This window comes from Athene noctua, chromosome 27, assembly GCF_965140245.1.
Source record: "Athene noctua chromosome 27, bAthNoc1.hap1.1, whole genome shotgun sequence".
NCBI classification, from domain to species: Eukaryota; Metazoa; Chordata; class Aves; order Strigiformes; family Strigidae; genus Athene; species Athene noctua.
The window spans coordinates 5,233,666-5,252,020 of NC_134063.1; the positions used below are offsets into that span (position 1 = coordinate 5,233,666).

The 18,355-nt window shown below is 45.3% G+C and overlaps 1 protein-coding gene across 12 annotated transcripts in view; it reads right to left on the reverse strand.

Moving 5' to 3' along the window:
* The window catches only part of PTPRS (protein tyrosine phosphatase receptor type S), a 161,816-nt gene that overhangs the window by 54,208 nt on the left and 89,253 nt on the right, over window positions 1-18,355 (reverse strand). For 11 of the 12 annotated variants that reach the window (XM_074928198.1, XM_074928197.1, XM_074928196.1 and 8 more), the window contains 2 exons: window positions 16,608-16,796; window positions 6,822-6,932 (listed from right to left, as the gene is read on the reverse strand). In XM_074928198.1, the coding sequence (XP_074784299.1) occupies window positions 6,822-6,932; window positions 16,608-16,796 (300 nt within the window). Of the gene's footprint in view, window positions 1-4,466; window positions 4,479-6,821; window positions 6,933-9,440; window positions 9,459-13,205; window positions 13,215-16,607; window positions 16,797-18,355 lie in introns of all 12 variants that reach the window. The other variant, XM_074928202.1, reaches the window with a different exon arrangement.

The following is an 18,355-nucleotide window of genomic DNA, read 5'->3' on the forward strand; positions in this document are numbered from 1 at the left end:
CTTGTTTGCTTTTAAACTAGAATTTCAGAGCTGAGGACACCCCAAACACGGACAGGGCGCTCCCCCACCCATGGAAGTGCTAACACGCTTTAAAATTGGCACAGAACTCTCCCTCCCTGAACTCTAGCCCCTGGAAAATGACACTACAGGGGCAGCTGTACAAACTAGTGGTGGTTCTGCCTCCCTCCTTTTCCATTAAAGGATTTATCAATGCTAGTCTAAAAAGGTATTAAAATCCCTACGTTTTAAAATATCATTGTTTTGACCTTGTAGCTATTTGTTAAATCTATAGTGCAAGTGAAATGATTTCCTTCTAACCTCTAAATGGCATTGAAACCAAAAAGCTTAGCAACCATTCCACTTGCCTGTTGAGGGATGGGCTGAGCAACCAGCAGTTCTGGTTTGATGGTCAAATTACACACGAGCCAAACTGAACCCAAGAGCAGGCTACAGCCTAAATTATTTGTTAAATTAGTCACATTTTAATGTATTTTGAAGCTTTATTTCCTGAGGTCCTAGGCACACTATTTCTGCATTTTCTATGGGTTTTATTTTAATTGATTTCAATTAGTTTTGCTATTACGTGTTTAGCCCTGGCTTGTTTTCATCTTTGGTCTCTCAGTGAGTTGAGGTTTTCCAGAGAGCTTTGAAAAATATTTGAAATGTTCTCAGCAGGACCTGGGCTGCAGAACCTGATTCTGGGTGACTAAGCACTGCACTTGACTCCCACAGCAGAAGAGGCAAGGCCTAAGCAGGCACAGCGAGTGCACTGTGCTGTTTTAAATGCCTGCTGCACCGTTTAAAACTCCCTGGGCTTGAAAAAAGCAAAGCGACAAGGAGCTCGAGTGACGGGGAAAAAGGATTATCCCTGCAGCACCACAACTGCTGCCTTTTGTAACTCCTGACGGGGCACCACCATGTGAAATAGGGGAAAATTTTTAATTCTGGTAAATTCAACCATGACAATTTGCCCTGTGCCAACAGCAGCAGCTCGGCATCCTCAGAGGTTGCTAAAGCACAGCCCACACAGCTCTACGGTTCATTGTTCATTCTTCCTTTCCCTTTGTAATATGGAAGAGCACGCAGAGGCAGTCAGTCCTTACTCACAGCGCTCTATCTTGAGCCAAGCAGCTGGTTATTTGGATCAAAAGAGAGCAATCGAGGTGGAAGTCTGAAGCTTTCAAAATTAAGAGAGCTACAAAGCGCTCCATTTCAAGGGGGCAAAACAGCTGTGGCTGATCCTGGGCAAGCAGATGTATGCCCTCTCTGGGGGAAAGCCTGGACCCCGCACGTGTTGACTCACTGATGCTTGGAGAAAAATACTGTCAGGTATGAGCGATTCAACCTGGTTTTATCCACCGAAGTGGAGTAAGCATCACAGCACTTTTGGGCAAGACTCAAAGCCTCTTCAAAAGGGCAAAAATGTTTCCCCTTCCACTCTAGCCGAAAGAAGGCCATGCAGCTCTCTGCGTGGAAGCTACAAACCAACATTTGCTTTCTGATTAGCTATGAGAAGTGCCAGGCCCTCAAACCAGCCTCCCCTCTGCTGAGTAAGGCCTTGCTGCTGTGCAAGGGGAGGAGTGATGCTCTCAAACACCAGCAGTGAGACAGACATCTCTCGATCCACAGGACTTGGAATCTGTCCTTTCCTGCCAGTCGCTCTGGGCCAGAAGTTTGATAGTATTTGTGTCCCTAGGGATACAGAGAAGCCTCCAAAGAGACTTTTGAAAGCCAGATGAGTTGTATAGCTCCCCCAAAAAATCAGCATCCCCATCTTAAGGTGTGCTGACTTGTCCAACAGAACTGTGTCTTTCTTTTCACTGACTACAGGTGAAATCTGGACAACTGGCTCAGACCAGAAACTTTCATACACCCTAGGCTGGTGGCAGAATTCATCTTACCTACTTCTGATCTGCTTTTGTGGGTCTCCATAAAGATACTTCTGCATTTGACTTTGGAAATTCCCTGTCAGCAGACTCTGTTATTTTGGACCATGGCATGATCTGATCTGTAATAAGTCAAACCCTTAACCAATAATATCAAGGCCATGCCCATAACTTCTAGCAAACCATATGAGCTCTTTTAGCTAGGTATCAAGTCTCTATTTCCTCACCCAGTGTCATTCCAGCCTATCAAGACTACATCCAATTTAGCTTTAGTTTACTGTTGTTGATATTATTATTATTTTTATTGGCTCTTAAGGAAGAATTTAATCTTAAAACCTTCTCAGATCACAAGAGATTCTAGCAGCAGCAGTGCAGTTTGGACAGTTAGAAATACTTTAGAAAAGGTAAAATAAACAAAGAAAAAACAATGGTGTATAAATCCCTTTTTAATTGCACCTAAATCCTGAAACTCAAACTCCTATTCATGAAGGAAAATCCTGTAATTAGTAGTGATTATCACCTTTTAGTCCTAGGCAGGAGGGAGGTGGGATGGGAATACCTCATGTCAAATACTATTCCTTCTCTCTTGCTCTTTTTAAATAGAACAAGCCTTTTTTTTTTTTTTTTTTTTTTTTTTTCCCCTTTAAATAGAGCATTGGGGCTGGGGCATGTATTTGGCTATTGTTGGCATCACAGTTAGAAGAGCCACAGCTGGCCGCTTCAGAAAGACATTATCAACAGTGCAGCATTTCGGAGTGGTACCCTTGTATCTAAGGGGAGAGGGGGAGAGACTTGAAAGGGGGAAGGGGGAATACCAGCACTGAGGGTCCGAGCACTGAAATCTCAGCATTTTAAGAAAAAGAGAAAGACAGACAGAGAGAAAGAGAGAGATAGAGAAAGAAAGAGACAGATACTGTGTCAATACTGCACTGGATTTCTCAAAAATCACACAGCTTTAATACCTGTACACTAGGAAAGCCACTCCTTTGGTAGATTATTGAGTAGTGAGGACTGATGGGCAGAGGGAAATGCATAAACAGGGAAAGGAAGGGCATTCAATTCCGCAAAGGGCAAAAGCACCAAGCACCAATGGTACAACTAACACACTGCAAAAAACCCACCTGTTTACTATCCCATGTGGCTCACCCGCTCGGGATGCACACATGGGAGGCAACAGAAGCTTAATGGGGATAAACAGGGAGATGAGAAGAGGGAAAAGAGGCATTTTCAGCTAGGATGTAACTTGTCAGATTTCTTGTTGCTGTTCACAATAGAGATGCAGCTGCCAGATGTGTCCCGGCAGCCTCTTTTGTGTCTACCACTGCTGCACTTCTCTTTCCACGCTCCTTTAGAAAGGAGGGCTCTACCTCCTCTGGACCTGGCTGGTTTTTAAGGTGCCTGTAGCCAGGCAACAACGGTTCAGTGACAGGGAAGAGCGAGCATAAAGGGGGAGAGGCAGAGCCATGAGATCCAGGTACCCCTCTGCAGAGGGTGGCTGGTGGCTGCCCTTCATTTCCGACTCTGGAAGGACGAGGCACTCCCCTCCTGCAAGGGAATCTGCCAAGCTCTGCTGGTGAGACCAGGCGCTGCCTGATGATGGGGCTCTCCACGCACACATGGGTGCTCAAGGAGAGACAACTGCGTGTGATTCAGTAAGGCAGCAGGAAGATTTCTGTCTCTGCCCATCCCGGGCTGAGAGATCAGCTCCCACACGCAGTGTCTTCTGCGTTACTGGGGGGAAATGGCCTGTTGCCAGTGAGCAAGTTCTGCATTGCTAGGGAAGCCCTTCCGAGCAGGGATCAGGGTTTTTCTTTGTGTGCAGGATGTGGAACAAGAGCCACACCTCCAAGAAATATATAAATAATAACGTGACCCAGGGTCCGCTCTAACTCTTGGAACAACACCCTGGCTTCTTACCATCTTTTCCACTTCCCAGATCCCTCCCTCCCCCCAGAACAAAGGCTCGTCCCAAATAGCAGGGCTTCCATGGACAGGCGTTAGAGCTGTGTGACTCCTTTCCTCCTGGAGGGATTGAGGAGTTCAGTTACCACCGGGTGGGCAGGAACACTGGCTTCTCACAATGCGTTTGGAATAAACTACAGCACAGCATAACCAATCGAAACTGAAACAGGAAATCAAGAGAAAGCAAAAAACCCAACAGAACAAAAAATTTGGAAAGTAAATCCACTTCAAATAAACCAGAATTGTAAAAAAGAAAAAAAAAATTATACATATTTATATATAGAAAAAATAATTCATAATTAATTTAAAAAGTGGCATGCAAAGAAGATTGTTACATTCTCCTATCATGCATCAGGCCCAATGTCCAAACGGCAAGGTAACCATGACGACAAAAAAGTGCAAGAACTCAGCAACATTACCAAAGGATGCATAGAGAGGCCCACAATGCAACTCAACTCATCTCTGCAAGACCCGGGAACGGGCGGGTCTCGCTCATCTTAAAGATTTCTTGCTTTTTCTCTTTTTTTTTTTTTTTTAAATTTTTTTTTTTTTATTTTTTTCTCTTAAGAATGTAAAAATGTGGGTAAAGAAAGTAAAAAAGAAAAAAACCACACCAACCTTCTCGTAGCTCTGAGGGATGTTAAGGGGGTTTGATGCGGAACACAATGACATGAGGAGAAGAGAAAAATAGGGGAAACACAGAGAGAGTAAAAAAAGGCCTTCTCAAGGCTGTCAGCTGCAAATTGATTGTTTTTTTTTTTCTCTTAACCAAAATAAAAAGAAAGGAAAAAAAAATGAAGATAGTAACGACCCTCTTTCCTGCCTTCCTAACTTTCCCCCTCCCATCCAGCTAGGTACCTTTTGTTTAAGAACAACCAAGCTCGGTACAGAGGTCAGACTGTGAGCAATCCTAATTCAGAATGAGCACCCGGCAGAGGTGCCAACCCCAGAGAGGAGCTCTCACTTCTTTAAGTCCATCTGCTCTTTAGAGAAGGGGGAGTGGAACATGTACCAGGCAGAGAAGACCCGATACAAAGGAGATCCCAAGCTGGAAATCTGCTCCCCCAGCCCGTGCTCCCACCAGCCCCCACACCCGGTTCTGCTTCCACTAACTCCACAATGGGACTGAATAAGGAAAAAGAAATAATTAGAAGAAGAACAGAAAAGCAAAACAAAACCAAAACATTTCCTTGCAATGTTAAAACTTACAACTCCTATCCCAGGTGTTCTATAGAGACAAGCATGTTATGGGAGAAACAAGTCAATTGGAAACACAAGAGTGTTCAAGACTCTTTTAAAACAAAAAACGGGAAGAAAAATGTGCATGAACCTTCCCTCCCACCAAAGCAAATCCATTTCAGAATTTTTTTACCTTTCCACGATATTAACACACAAGAAACAAGGAATTAAAACAGCATGAAAAACACCCAAACCACAGGCCGAGCTTGCTTACACGGTGTTTTCTGCACTCTCTCGGCCGGCTAATGCTGGCTTTGTTTTTCAGGCAGGCCTCAGGTAGACACAGGCTAACGTGGATAGGAAGAGGGCTATCCACCTGGAGCCGACGCTTAGCCAGGTGTGGAGACAACCAACCCCATGGTTACAACCTTTGTCTCCTGGGTAGTTTCCGAGTGGCCAGAAAGGTAGAGGAAATTTAGAAATAAAATGAAAAATCCCCACATTTTTTCCTGTTTTTTTTTTTTTTTTTTTTTTTTTTTAAATGAACCCAAAATGTTCCAGCTAAGCTGTCTGCAAAGGATTTAGCCCTGAATTAATATCAGATCCAGATTTACATTCCCAAAAGAAGAATTTCGGAGCCCTGGTGACAGGGCAAATTTCAAACGCAATTTTCCAGCTGGCCACAAAAGGCTATTTAAAAATTTAGCTTGGAAACATTAAATTATTAAAAGCCTTCTCTCCATGTGCATGTGATTTAGTGAGCGTGAGACACGAGAGAGAGAGAAAGAGAGAGAGAAAGGAGTGCACACAGGAGCATGGCTCTGCATTTCACTGCAGAGTTAACGTGAGTGTAGGTGGGAGGCGCTTCCTCTGTCGATGGGATGGAAATGGGAACAGTTTGCTGGGATGTAACTTTTCTTTTTTCCTCCCAATAGCATTTTTCTTTTTTTTAAAAAAGCGAGAAGGACCAGCCCTGCTCTCTCATTACCAAAAGGGTTTTGCTGTGGAAAGATATTAAACCAAAGCTACACACAAAATATTACAGGTCAGAGAGATTAAAATAAAATAACAAAGAAAGCAGAAAGGCTGTTGCCCCACTGGGTGTGAGAACATCGAGGGGGCATCAAGCAGAAGCCAATCCCCCTGTCATCTGTTCCCCCTGCTACATGGGTGAAGGAATCTGTCACTGCGGCAGAGATGTCTGCTGGCCATCTCCAGCTTTCTGTGAGTCTGTGCCCACGGCCAGCGTTCATGCCCAAGGAACCAGTGACAAATTACTGCTGGCAAAGGGAAAACCAGCTGGGATTTAGGCGAGAAGTGAGAATGCACCCTCCTGTTGCAATCTGGTGAGATCCGGGGGACAGAGAGCTCAGTGGAGGGGGCTGAGAGGGTCCTCCCCTCCTCTCACACCCACACCAGTAGAACTGAGACCTTCCCACTTCCAGAGAGCAGGGATCCTTTGGGAGAAAATGGGATTATGGCCTCTTTGCAGCCAAAGCTGTTCACTCCCCTCTGGGCTCTGCAGGCTGATGCTGGCAGATTCTTGGGCACGCTATTTTGGGTGACACTTGACTTCACGGTGGGTGCCACAGCCTTGTGCTGCTGCTCTGCAACTCTGGCGTGGTGGCTGGAGCCACCAGCAATGGGGAGGAAGTCAGGGTGCACCAGGATCCAACCCATTAACACCAGTGCTTCCCCTGCGCTGAGGGACAGGCTCGAATCAAGCAGCTGGGACAAAGGAAGGCCATGGGGAGGGAGATATTTGCCAGCGTTGTGAGCCGATGCGCTCCCTACCTCTCACGTAAAGGTTAGCAGGGGAGGAGTAGCGCACTCCGGCGCTGTTGCTGGCGACGCATTCATACTTCCCCTGGTCTGTCTCCTCGCTGCTTTCAATCTGCAGGCCACCTGGGAGGAGAGAAGAAGACCGCAGCAAAGACACAATCATCACCATTTTTGTTTTGAAGAGAGAGCAACAGCGTCAGTGTTTTGCTTTTTCCTCCCCCTGGGCTAACACACAGCGGGGCACTGCCTGGGGGTCTTGGGCTGTGAGCTCTGGAAGCACCAAGCCCTCTGCTGCCGTCAGCTAATGTCTGTGCTCAGTGTTACAGCTGGACACGTACCCATCAGGAAGAGAAAATTTAATACCCCCCTCTACACTAAGTGTTACTCTCGGTACTGAAATGATCAGCCAAAGTACCACCTTTGTGGCTTCTGCAATGCAGGCGCTCTGCACCAGAACTCATGAAATCAACCTCAATAATCTATATTACTGGGATCCCCAGAAATCCATCAGAGGCAGTTGACTTTCCCTTGCTCGATTTGAAGCAGTCACCATAAAAGTGAAAGGCTTTGTCACCCAAATCCCTGGAGCATTTTTATCAGCGCTGCCTTTGTTTTGTGCCTAAATACCTGATTCACAGGAAGCCCAGGGAGATAAGTCAGTGTGAAAAGCACCTGACTGATAGGGAATACTCCCAAGGGAAAACCCTGTAAATACTGCATGGGAACTTCAAAATTGCCTGTGTGGTTTCCACTAACTGGGCCAAAAGGATTAAGGTTTTTCTTAAACCTGTACATTATTGCAGCCCACAAGAATACACCCAGAGTCCATACTAAACACTCCTGTAAGCAAACATGCAGAGATATGCAGCATGTAACTACATGGAAGAAAATTGCCTCATTTACCTCAGAAGGCTTCGTCCCTGCAAAACTCCAGTTAAAATACATACTACATAAATAATTCAAGAGGCTATCAAATGTTTTATGTATTAGAAGTACATGATTATACTACAGATACAGACAGAGCTCACATGTGGTAAGACTCTTAACTCCCATCTCTGGAAAAAAAACCTAAATATGAAAACCAAACAATTCCATCTCAGTGCAGTATTATTGATAAAATCTCAAGTGAGAAAAGTGCAAATGATATCATTGTTGGTTGCAGATACAGCCTCTTCAGGAAGGAAAAACCAATGTGTTCACATGAAGAGGACAAGGAGCTCATGTTCCTCTGTGTGTGCATGGGTGAAAAAGGATGCTGTGTGGGAAGACGTGAGGCTGTGAGAGTATTTATGACAGGGATGGGGTGTGATAGTGCAACTCCTGCCAGCATCCACTGTGCCTGGTAGCTCCCGAAGGCAGAACAGAGAACTAAAAAACAGAAAAACCCCACCCAAGCCACTAAACCAAATTGAATTCATTTCAAAAGGATCTGTGGGTATTTCAGCATAACAGGAGTTCGAAACCAAACAGACTGAAGCTTCACACTGAGACACCAGCTGAGCGTACTTCATACTGAATTACAGCTCGAGCATGCTCCGTTGCTGGAAAGCTCCACTTTGGTGGAGAGCTGGTCAGTGAGTTTTCCTAGAAATTTCTGTTCATTTGGACAAATCCGTGGGTTGCTTCCACTGGTTCCAGACAAATTTTTTTTTGTGTGTGTGGCTCATGAGCATTGCTTATCTGAGCGTACACAAGGGGAGACGAAGCCACACTGCAGAGCAGGAACAGAACCACGAACTGCAGGCAAGCAGCCTCGCCAGGGGAATACGGACTCACCCCTTTCATCTTGACTACTGCAGCTTTGCTGGTGAATGCAACGGTAGAAATTATACTGTAGAGAGGTCAATGAGTTTTCAGCACTTGTCGGGAGCCAATAGAGATGATGTGTGAAAAAGTAAATCTCACCTACAGCACCGCCTGTTGCTTTTACCAGCAGAGAATTACGGACTTTTAAATTTGCCAGTGTAGATAAAAACAAAGCAAGGTCTTCCAAGAGGTACACACAAAATTCCTGCTGACTTTCAATGACAGCTTGAGGTCTAGTATCTTTTTGGCTCCATTAAACGGACAGTGCAGAAGCTACTTACCACAGGTATCTTTCCCAGAGAAACCTAAGGGTAAGAGAGTGGGGAGGAAGGGGAAGGAAGGCTCTGAAGCCAAACAAATGAGTACGCAGAGATGGTAAGTGCTGAAGATCTGACTGAGCAAAGGATTGGAAAACTTTCATCATCATCAGTGGCTCAGGAGCACTTTGCAACAATCAGGAGAAGGTCCTAAGTATTTACCAAGCTTTGATAGCATTTCATGCTCAAGATAAACTTCAGTCCTTCACAGTCCTGGAGAGATTAGCTCTTAAAACTCTGCCATAAATCTGAGGCAGCACAGCCTGAGATGTTATTAGAATAACAGTATCAGTATTACCAAGTGCACCCAGCAAACAAAAAAGGACATTATAACCATATATAAAATAAAGACAGGTGTAAAAAAGAAATATCCAGAGGTGAAGCAGGACAAGAAAACATAACAACAACAACAAGAAGAATCTGTATTGAGCACAGGTCAATGAAACAGGAACTGAGTGGAGAGAAGTGTTTGGAGAGTGGGTGAGTGAGTGAGTTGGGGGTGTCTTACCTCGGATCGGTGTACCTTCTGCAAAGAAAACAAAGAAAATACGTGAAAAGACCATAAAACCCCAAATACCTGGACTGCCCGTGGGAAAAGGACCTGAGTCAAGGAAGACAGTTCCCAGTAGGAAACTTCCTGTTCTACCTCATCTTAAATTAAAGGGACAGACTGAAGAGGGCTTGGGGTACTTAAGGGGGGGATGCCCCTTTTAAAGCAGTCCAATTCAGCTGGCTGTTTACAGAGCCTCCATGGCACTTGGCTTGAAAAGTCTTAAGACTGGCTCCATTTTGTTGCTCAGAATGCAAAGAAAATCTTCAAGCTCTCAGCTAACATTACTGTTTGCTACTTGCAGAACATATGATGAACCTGCGTTTATCTCCATCTCTCCTGGGGAAGAGGGTGGGTATTATGGCCGTATTAGCCCAGACAGGGACAGGGTCATCCAGGTACCTTGCATCACATTAAGTGTTGCAGGTTTGATCCCACCTTTGCTAGCAAATTCCCAGTTTCAAACTTTAGTTACTGGCACAGATGTGCAAGGAATTCAACACATGACCTTATCAGGACCTTCAGGTATCCTTCAGCGGCTCCGTCCAGAGACTGAAGCCAGTGGCTCTGCACTGAAGAAGGCCCTGGCTACTGTATGAGTGCAAGGGCCACCTCATGGAACTGCTCTGGAGACCTCCCTGATGCCAGTGCAGGAGCGGGCTGTATGGAGAGAGAAGAGTCCTGCTGCACTTGCCTGTTGACTGCATCTCCCTTGGGTTATTTTTTTATTCAAACCCCCTCCAGTTGTCTCTAAGTGCCTAATGTAAGTCTCCTGCCTAGGCAGGTCTCACAGATGAGAGGAAGTGACATTGTGGCTGGTGAACAGGGCCACAGTCAATGGTAAAACCACTGTCCCCCCATTTGACCTCCTGAGGTTGCAACCATCTTCCTTTGAAAACACGGCAGGTCCTTTTGCTCACAGTGGCATTCAAACTTGTCACACAGCTTATCAAAGAAGGGGTTTTAGTTGGTTGTTTTTACCCCAATCCTGAGAACAGGGCAGATTCCGCAATTACAAGTATTGCCCCTTACTAGGGAGAAATGCAAGAGCTTCTCTGCAGTGGTTAACAACGCTGTCATTCTGCAGCACCTCCCAGCCAGAGCTTGCATAGCATATTCCATGATAAATATCAGCCTTACACTCCTTTTCCCCAGTGAGGTACAGCAGCATTATTACACCCACTTTACAGATGGGGAAACTGAGGTAGAGGTGAAGCAACTTGCCCAAGGTCACAGAGGGAAGTCTGTGGCGGAGGCAAGAACAGGAGTCAAAGCCTCCTGTGAGCCAATCTTCTGCCTTAACCACCAGAAAACCCCTTCCCTCCTTACCCTTCAGCCCTGCTCATCCTTCTTGTGCTGCGGTTCAATCCTCCATTTTCAGGATAGAAGGTAAAAATATACAGATACTGATTACAGTTCACCTTTATTTGTCAAAGGTGAGGGAAGAGAGGTATTATAGTGTTAGGATATTAGAATCTAGTTATATTCAGCTTCTAGTTAAGAGGTTAGGTTATCTGCTAGAGAAAAGTTAGCATCTAGTTAGGGTTAGGAACTAGCTAAGGTTAATAAAGCAGGCTGGTTAGCTATCAGGACAAAGGTTGGAGAGACAGCACTTGAAAGAGGTGGGAGGAGCATGTACTTGGGCAGATCTCCACACAGGAGACGGCAGAAAGGTTTTAAAAAGCGAGCGAGAGAGAGAGAGAGACTAAGCAGCAAAGGGTTATAGTTCAATTCAGTGGAAATAAAAACAGCCTCTGATACATCCTTCTGTCTCAGAACTGGAGTGAAAATCTGCCATCTGTGGCACAAATCTGGAACAAGGCTAATGGGAAGAGGGTAGAGAAGGGGAAGAGACCCCAACATCACCCACCTCTATAAAGCTTCTTTGGCCTTGGCCTAGGTTCACTCTAATTGACAGAGAAACACGCTGGAAGTTAAAGCTCTGTAAGCATAGATACAACAGCAACCGTTACCTTCTTGTGTCACTCTAGGTTAGTTATTCCCTGCTCCCTCTAAGCATTAGCGTTGCCCCTGGAAATCGGCTGTCAGCAGCTCTCGGAGACAGACTGTCTTGGAGACAGTGCTCTTGGAGAGCAAGATAAGCCAAGCAATGCCACCTTAGTCTTTCCAGTTCTAATTCTGGCACACGGGACACAGAGGTGAGGAGCAAAACATGTTTTGCAAGCTGCCCCACACCAGGGATGGAGGGGACAGAATTTGAATTGAAATGAGAATCAAGTAACTTGCAAGGAAAGAGCGGTTTGAACGGCGGCAGGGACACAGATGGTAGATTTTCACTATTGGAGTTTCACATCTAACCAGCTTCATATTCAATATAGGGGCAGCAGGATGGTGCTAGAAGAGGATCTGAAATAGATTAATAATTCTGAAGAACTCTGACAGGTCCTGTAAGATTTGATAGGGAGTTTGGGGAGGAGGTATCTGTGTTCAGTACCTGCCTTGCCTGGTGTCCCAACAGTGCATGAGCAAATGCACGAGCCTAACCACTCTCTGGGGCAGAATAAGGGCACCAGCTTTGCAGGAAAACTAAAGGAGGAAGAACTTATGTTGGACACTGACTTTCTGAGTGAAAAGCTGGTTTTGAGATGCATCCAAACTAGTCATACTGCCATCCACAGCCTCCCAGGATCTGGATGGAGATCTGCTTATTTAGGGCAAATTTTGAGGTTGCATGAGCCCAGCCAGCCAGCTCAGTGTTTAGCAGCAGAGGCAAAAGGCATCTTAAAGGACTTGCCTCTGGATTATAAAGGACCAAGATGGTGCCAGGCAGAACAGCACGTGCCAGGTGTCCCCCTCTGTCACAGAGGACAGGATCTGCTCTTCCACCATCCCTTCCTCCGGCTTCCCACACAGCAAGCTGCCTACGGATTCTCCAAGCCTTGAAAACAGGGAGAGGAGGACAGTCACCATTGCCATGGTAATGACAGAAAACACATCCCCACCTTCTGTCAGGCCACGTGTGAGAACATGTGTGTGCTTTGCTCCTCTCCCGAGGGCTGGAGAGAGCTTTCTATTCTAAACAAGCAAGCAATCATCAAGGGTCTTCTGCAATTTTAAAATGCCGGATCTTGGCTGACAGCTGCAATTGCTACATCTCTAACAAAAGGGGACTTGGCACACAGAGGAAATGTGATGTGAGTTCTGCAGACAGGCTCCTGGCTTCTCAAGGGACAGAGATGATCTGGAAGAGGGGGCCTTTTTCTTTTGCTTAACCCTTTCCCATAGCTGACGACCTGTGATTTTCAGCTTCAATCTGAAAACGTCGCACCCCCACCTCTCCCTTCTGAAAATGCCAATAACCCTGTTAGATGTGAAACTCCAAGACCTCCTGCAGGTGTGAACACAATTATCACAGTTCCAGGGTACAAGCTATTGTGTAATTGGGGAATTCCAGGACAACTGTTGCTAAGACACAAAAAAAAAATCTATCCAATGTTAGGAGGTTCATATTTAGCTGTTATCTCTTTATACAGATATATTAATTAGGATTATTATTGTTTTTGTAGCCTGCAATACCCCTGCAGAATTTCATTAAGAGGGAAGAATATCCCTACTGAAAGAGTTAGTAGAAGAAATGCATAGCATGCCTCTCAAGAAGCTGTTATAAGGGAATTAGTTTAAAGGGCAAGGGTTACAAATCTGGACATTAGCAGGTTTGGGGTTTTTTGGTTTGATTTTTTTTTTTTAATTGAACAAACTTACCAAAGGTCTCTGAATGTTAAAAAAAGTGAGGGGGGGGAAAAGAAAAAGAAGTTTGTTATAGCCGGTTATTTAGAAAACAGAAGACACACACAAGACACAAAAGGTTTTAGTGTTTCTATGATGTTAGGCGGCTGCAGGCTGCCTCCTGTTAATCCCCCCTAGGTGGCACGGCTGAGCAAAGGACATTGCCTCCTGCTTTAAATGTCCTGAGACTGCTTGCATCAGGGTTAAGCTAAAATATCCGTTTCTCTTCCACCACCAAGACCACTTAAACTCTTAGACAACCTGGGTCTCTAAGGCTGAGACGTTCACATGTATCTAAGGGAAGCAGGCGCCTAGACGGAGGTTCTTCCCATTCTCCTTTGACTGACAACTCAGCTTTTCATTCAGCCAAAACCCCCAAGCAGTAATAGATTTCCAATTGCTTGGGAAGTTCATCTGGAGATGGAAAGGAGAAGAAGTAATACTGGATAGAGAAAAGCTACTGTGGTTAATGACGTATCGCCTGTTTCTCAATTATACTGAAGACCCATAACATAAATGGGTCTCTGGGATGATGTGAGTATAATGACCATGGTCTCAGAGGTCCACTTATATTGCCAGCAAAACATTCAGTTTTAATATAAATGAGAACCAAATCTGGACACAGCTACCCAATTTTGCAAACCTCTGTGCACGACATCTCACTTGTACCTCTTAATGAGCTAATATGCATGTTTGCCACTAACTCATCTATTGATATAAATTCAGTTCTTAACACCCTCCCTAATAAAGCAGCACGGCTGCTGTCCTGAAGACTTCATTTCCAGGGTAGAATCCGGGTGACTGTCCTGTCCTGCTGCTCTCACAGCCTGTCCCAGTCTCCATCAGGGCTCAGTGTCTTCAGAGATAACATGGGCACTGGCTTCTGTGCTGAACCTGTTCGCACAAGGTGCAGCAATGAAGCTGGGATTTAGCACCAGGGTCACTCCCATTCACAGAGGGTTTGTCAGACACCCGTTAGCTGGGTGGAATTGTTAATCCCCAAGAACCTGGGCTGGAGTCATACGGATGACCTGTGGGTGAAAGACTGAAGCTCATTAGCCGTGTCCTGAAGCATCCAATGCCCTAATACACGCTAGTGCCACACTTCTGGCAGGAAAGTTTGTTTTCTGGAAAGACAAATTCTGACTTTAGCAGCACTTGCATCATCAGTGCTCAAACAGGCATCGCCCTGCACATCACACTCGGGTTACAAATACACACTTGAATCTGCCCTGCCTTGGTGTTTAAAACTCCTTTTCCACTGATCAAAATACGAACGCAGATGATCCTGATGCCAATATGTTCTGCATTTTCACAGGCTTGTGGATCACAGGACGTGCAAGTTTTGAAAGGCTATAAAAGCAGATGAAATAGGAGAACTCAAAGTCCTGACTGTCCAGGAACCTGCACTCCCTTTCACACAAGCAACAGGTTTCTACCCCTAAGGACAACAGGGATGCTTCAGGGTTTCACCATTTACTAATTCAAAGCAGCTCTAAATGACATTAATTCTCAGCAGGTATCTTCTGATTTATCAGAAAGGTCAAGAGTTCATGCTGAGGCTAACCAATTCACTGGAATAAAAATGCAGCGCTCAGGTGGCTTAAAAGAAAACACCAGATCAAACCCAGTTAAAGAGTATAAAGGCATTCTAGCAAGATGATAAATGTATTAAAAATAATCTGCCTGTGCATTACTCACACTTCAGATCATGGTCACAGAGCACGATATAATTCTAGTTTACCTCTCATTATTTATGCTGAGTGCTTTTATTTTTTTTTTTAATTTGCATTTGCCTCAGCTGTTATGATAAAACAAGGAGGTCAATCTCATCTGTGTTTGTGGGATTCAACAATCCATTCTAATTCAACAAAGCAGTTTAAGTATCTGCTTGTAAGTTTGCTTCACTGAGTAAGCATGCATTTATGCAGGTGTATAAAAGCTACACTGAACTGGAATTGTACTGAATCTTTTCCACTGGTGGCCCACAGAACTAAAAGTCTTTTTATAGAATCTTTGCCAAACAAGGCAAGAGAAAAACCAGGCCGTTACATTCTCTGATGTTAAGATCCAGCATTACAGTAGTTAGAACTGATTTCTTCAGAGCCAGCAGAAGTCTGGGCAGAAGCAGCCAGATATCACTTGACTGGCTGACTTGTAAAATGTTTAATATGAACAGAGCAACCCCAGTTGCTTCACTGAAGCCTCTGCTTTCCCATTGCCTGCAACAATGCCATTCTTTTGCCAAAAAAAGACTCTTGAAAATGCTCCATCTCTCTTGGCCAAAGGAATGTTCTGAGTAGCTGAAGTGACGCTAGTGCTTGCTAGGTCCAACCACACAGACACGTTTTCTCTAGGCTGGGTCAAAGCAGTCAGTCCAAGCAGTATTTGAAAACGATTATTTCTCAGGTTAGTTTTTGTCAGAAGGTAAAACTCCTAGAGCTTGTTTTGTATTTGCAGCTATCAGAGAGAAATTAGGGATTTTTTTCAAGTTGAGAAATGGAAGTGCTTTATCAGTATTAGTCAAAAACAAATATACCTGTGCTCTCACTGCACACACACACTCACACAGTGAACTGGCAGATTTAACAAGTATAAAAACAGCTCCTGAAACATGACTATTAAGAGATGTCACACTGACACACACACACACAAAACAACACACATAAAACAAACAAAAGAGACAGATGGACAAGCAGATGGGGAAAGACTGAAAACTGACAAGAGCCACGGTGCTGGGGTACATCTGTTCATGGAGATCCACTCCATGGGCAGTGCCGCTGAGCACCAATGGGTCACTCCGGAATGCTCACAACTGCTCTCCAGCGATGACTGCAGGGACTTGATGCCGGAGAGATCCTGCAAGAGCTGTTCTTCAGTGCCAGCTTTGAAAGGCTCAACTTACACCAACAGGATCATGTTTTGACAGTCAGAGGCTGCCTGAGCTGTGGACCCTATACCAGATGCATGTGGCCTAAAATGCCATGTCTGCTGTAGTGGTTTGCATTCTTCCTCACCCAGTTCTTGGTCTGAGGAAGAAACCCTCAGCTCCCATCCAGTCCCCAGTTCCCCCTGAGCACCATTATCCAGTGAACTAGTTACTGCGTCTCCTGGACAAGAACCAGCTTCCTTGCTGTGACTCCCTTTACGACAACTGGGCAGTAGGCAAGGCCAGGAGGATGGGTTGGAGGAGAAAATGCTCCAGCCACTCCCTGAGTAGGAACGTGAGTCCCAAACCCAAAGAAAATCTAATGCCCCAAATCCACACCAGTGGTGCCTGTGCCTATCAGCCCCCTCTTCTGCTTCAGAAACCTCTGAGCAGTCTCTTCACGCCTCTATCTAGGTCTCAATTCATCCAATCTCACGCAGAGACCTTACCTGATCTCAGTTGTTTTATTCTCCCATTGCTCGCGCTGGGGTCGACAGGCAGGAAATCTTTAAACCAAGTGATCTCTGGGTCCGGATTCCCACTGGCTGCACAGAGCATTGTGGCTGTTCGTGTCCGCTCCACCACTTTCAGCTGGGGCCCCATATCAATGTTTGGGAAGCCGGGAGGTAACTGGTCCTCTGGTGGTAGAGAACAAAACACAAGTGGTTAAACACATACTAGGGACTGGGGCAGCTGAAGGAGCTGTTCAAGGGAATACACCAAAGAAAGCATCAGGCAAATTTGCTGCCCGGCACTCTGGGCAATGCAATTTAAAACAAGGCTACAGTAAATGGCCCATAGATGGTTTGTGAAAACACATTATACAGTAAAATTTAACAGCTTGTCCATTTTGTGTGACTATTCTAAGGTCTCACAGGAAGATTCTACATTTAAATGCAATCTATTCAAACCCTTTGGGGCATGGGAGTAGTCATTTCAAAGTTTCTCCAGGTCTTGCGCTGAATCCCTGTCAGGTAAGTGACTTGCACTTACTGTTTAAAAGGAGGGGTTCATCTTCCTCCTCCAAACCCCACAGTACCAAACTGCACATGAGAAATAAAGAGACCACGTGAAAAGGCCTGTCAAAGACACTGTGGAAACTAGGACAGAAACGAGAGGAAAATATCATCCAGCTGTAGTTACCAGAGGGGACACACATAACAACAATAAGCCAAGTGCTGTCAGACAGGGTGTGATTTTAAAATTTATTAATTCAGAGTGCTGCTGCCCTAGAAGAAGAGGGACGTGGCACCAGCACCTAGAAGACAAGCTCAACTGAGCTTCCTGCTTCCTCTCAATCTTGCCTTTGCCTTCACTAATGAGGGCGAGGAGGGCAATCCTAACTGATGCTGACTAATTTGTGCTAACTAATATAAAACCCCAGTGCCTCCCCCATAATCTTTGTCACAACCTCCTAACTCAAGTGGAAGAGAGCTGTCTTACGCTGGCTGATACAGCTCCAGAACGTGGCATTTCTTTTTGCCAGAAAATCAGTCTTTGGGGGAGGGCAGCTGGAAGGAAGATGCCGGCACCAGGGTGAGACTTCAGAGGGACTCTCCATCATTTCAAATGAGGAGTGTTGAGGAATCGCAGCCTCAGGAATCTATGGCATTGAATCCACCCCAAAAGCAGGTGAGGGAACATAAAGGATTTTTAAAAGGTGGGTTGTAGAAAAAAGTAACATACATCACCATCAGCCCCCCACTGAAACCAAGGGCAGCTCTCACATGGCAGCAGAAATGAGCTGGAAACCTTTGCCTTGGTCGGGAAACATCCCGGCCAACTGCAAACACAACAAGAGCTCGTGCCCTACTGCTGGCGCGTTACGTATCGGAAGGAATGGAGCCAAACTACGTATGGTTGAACCCATGGTGGGTGGTGGAACAAGGCAGAAGAAACCCAGTGGCCTGGCTGTGGTGGGTGCCTTTTCCTGTAAGAGCAAAGCAGCGTCACCAGGTCCCAGTACTGCTCTACGTGAGCTCCAAACCCACATGGTTTGGGTAAGAGCTATTTCACACTGCCGTGCCTCATGTTCAACTTCTAAAAATCAATGAAATCATGAAGGCAGAGCTGAAGGTTTGTGTGATGCTCTGATACCTGAGGCCAAGAAACTCTTGTCTAATACTGTTATTAGCAGTGCGCAGCTACTGCGGAGAAGAAAAGGGTTTAAATGCCTCAATTGCGTGTTTAAAAACGT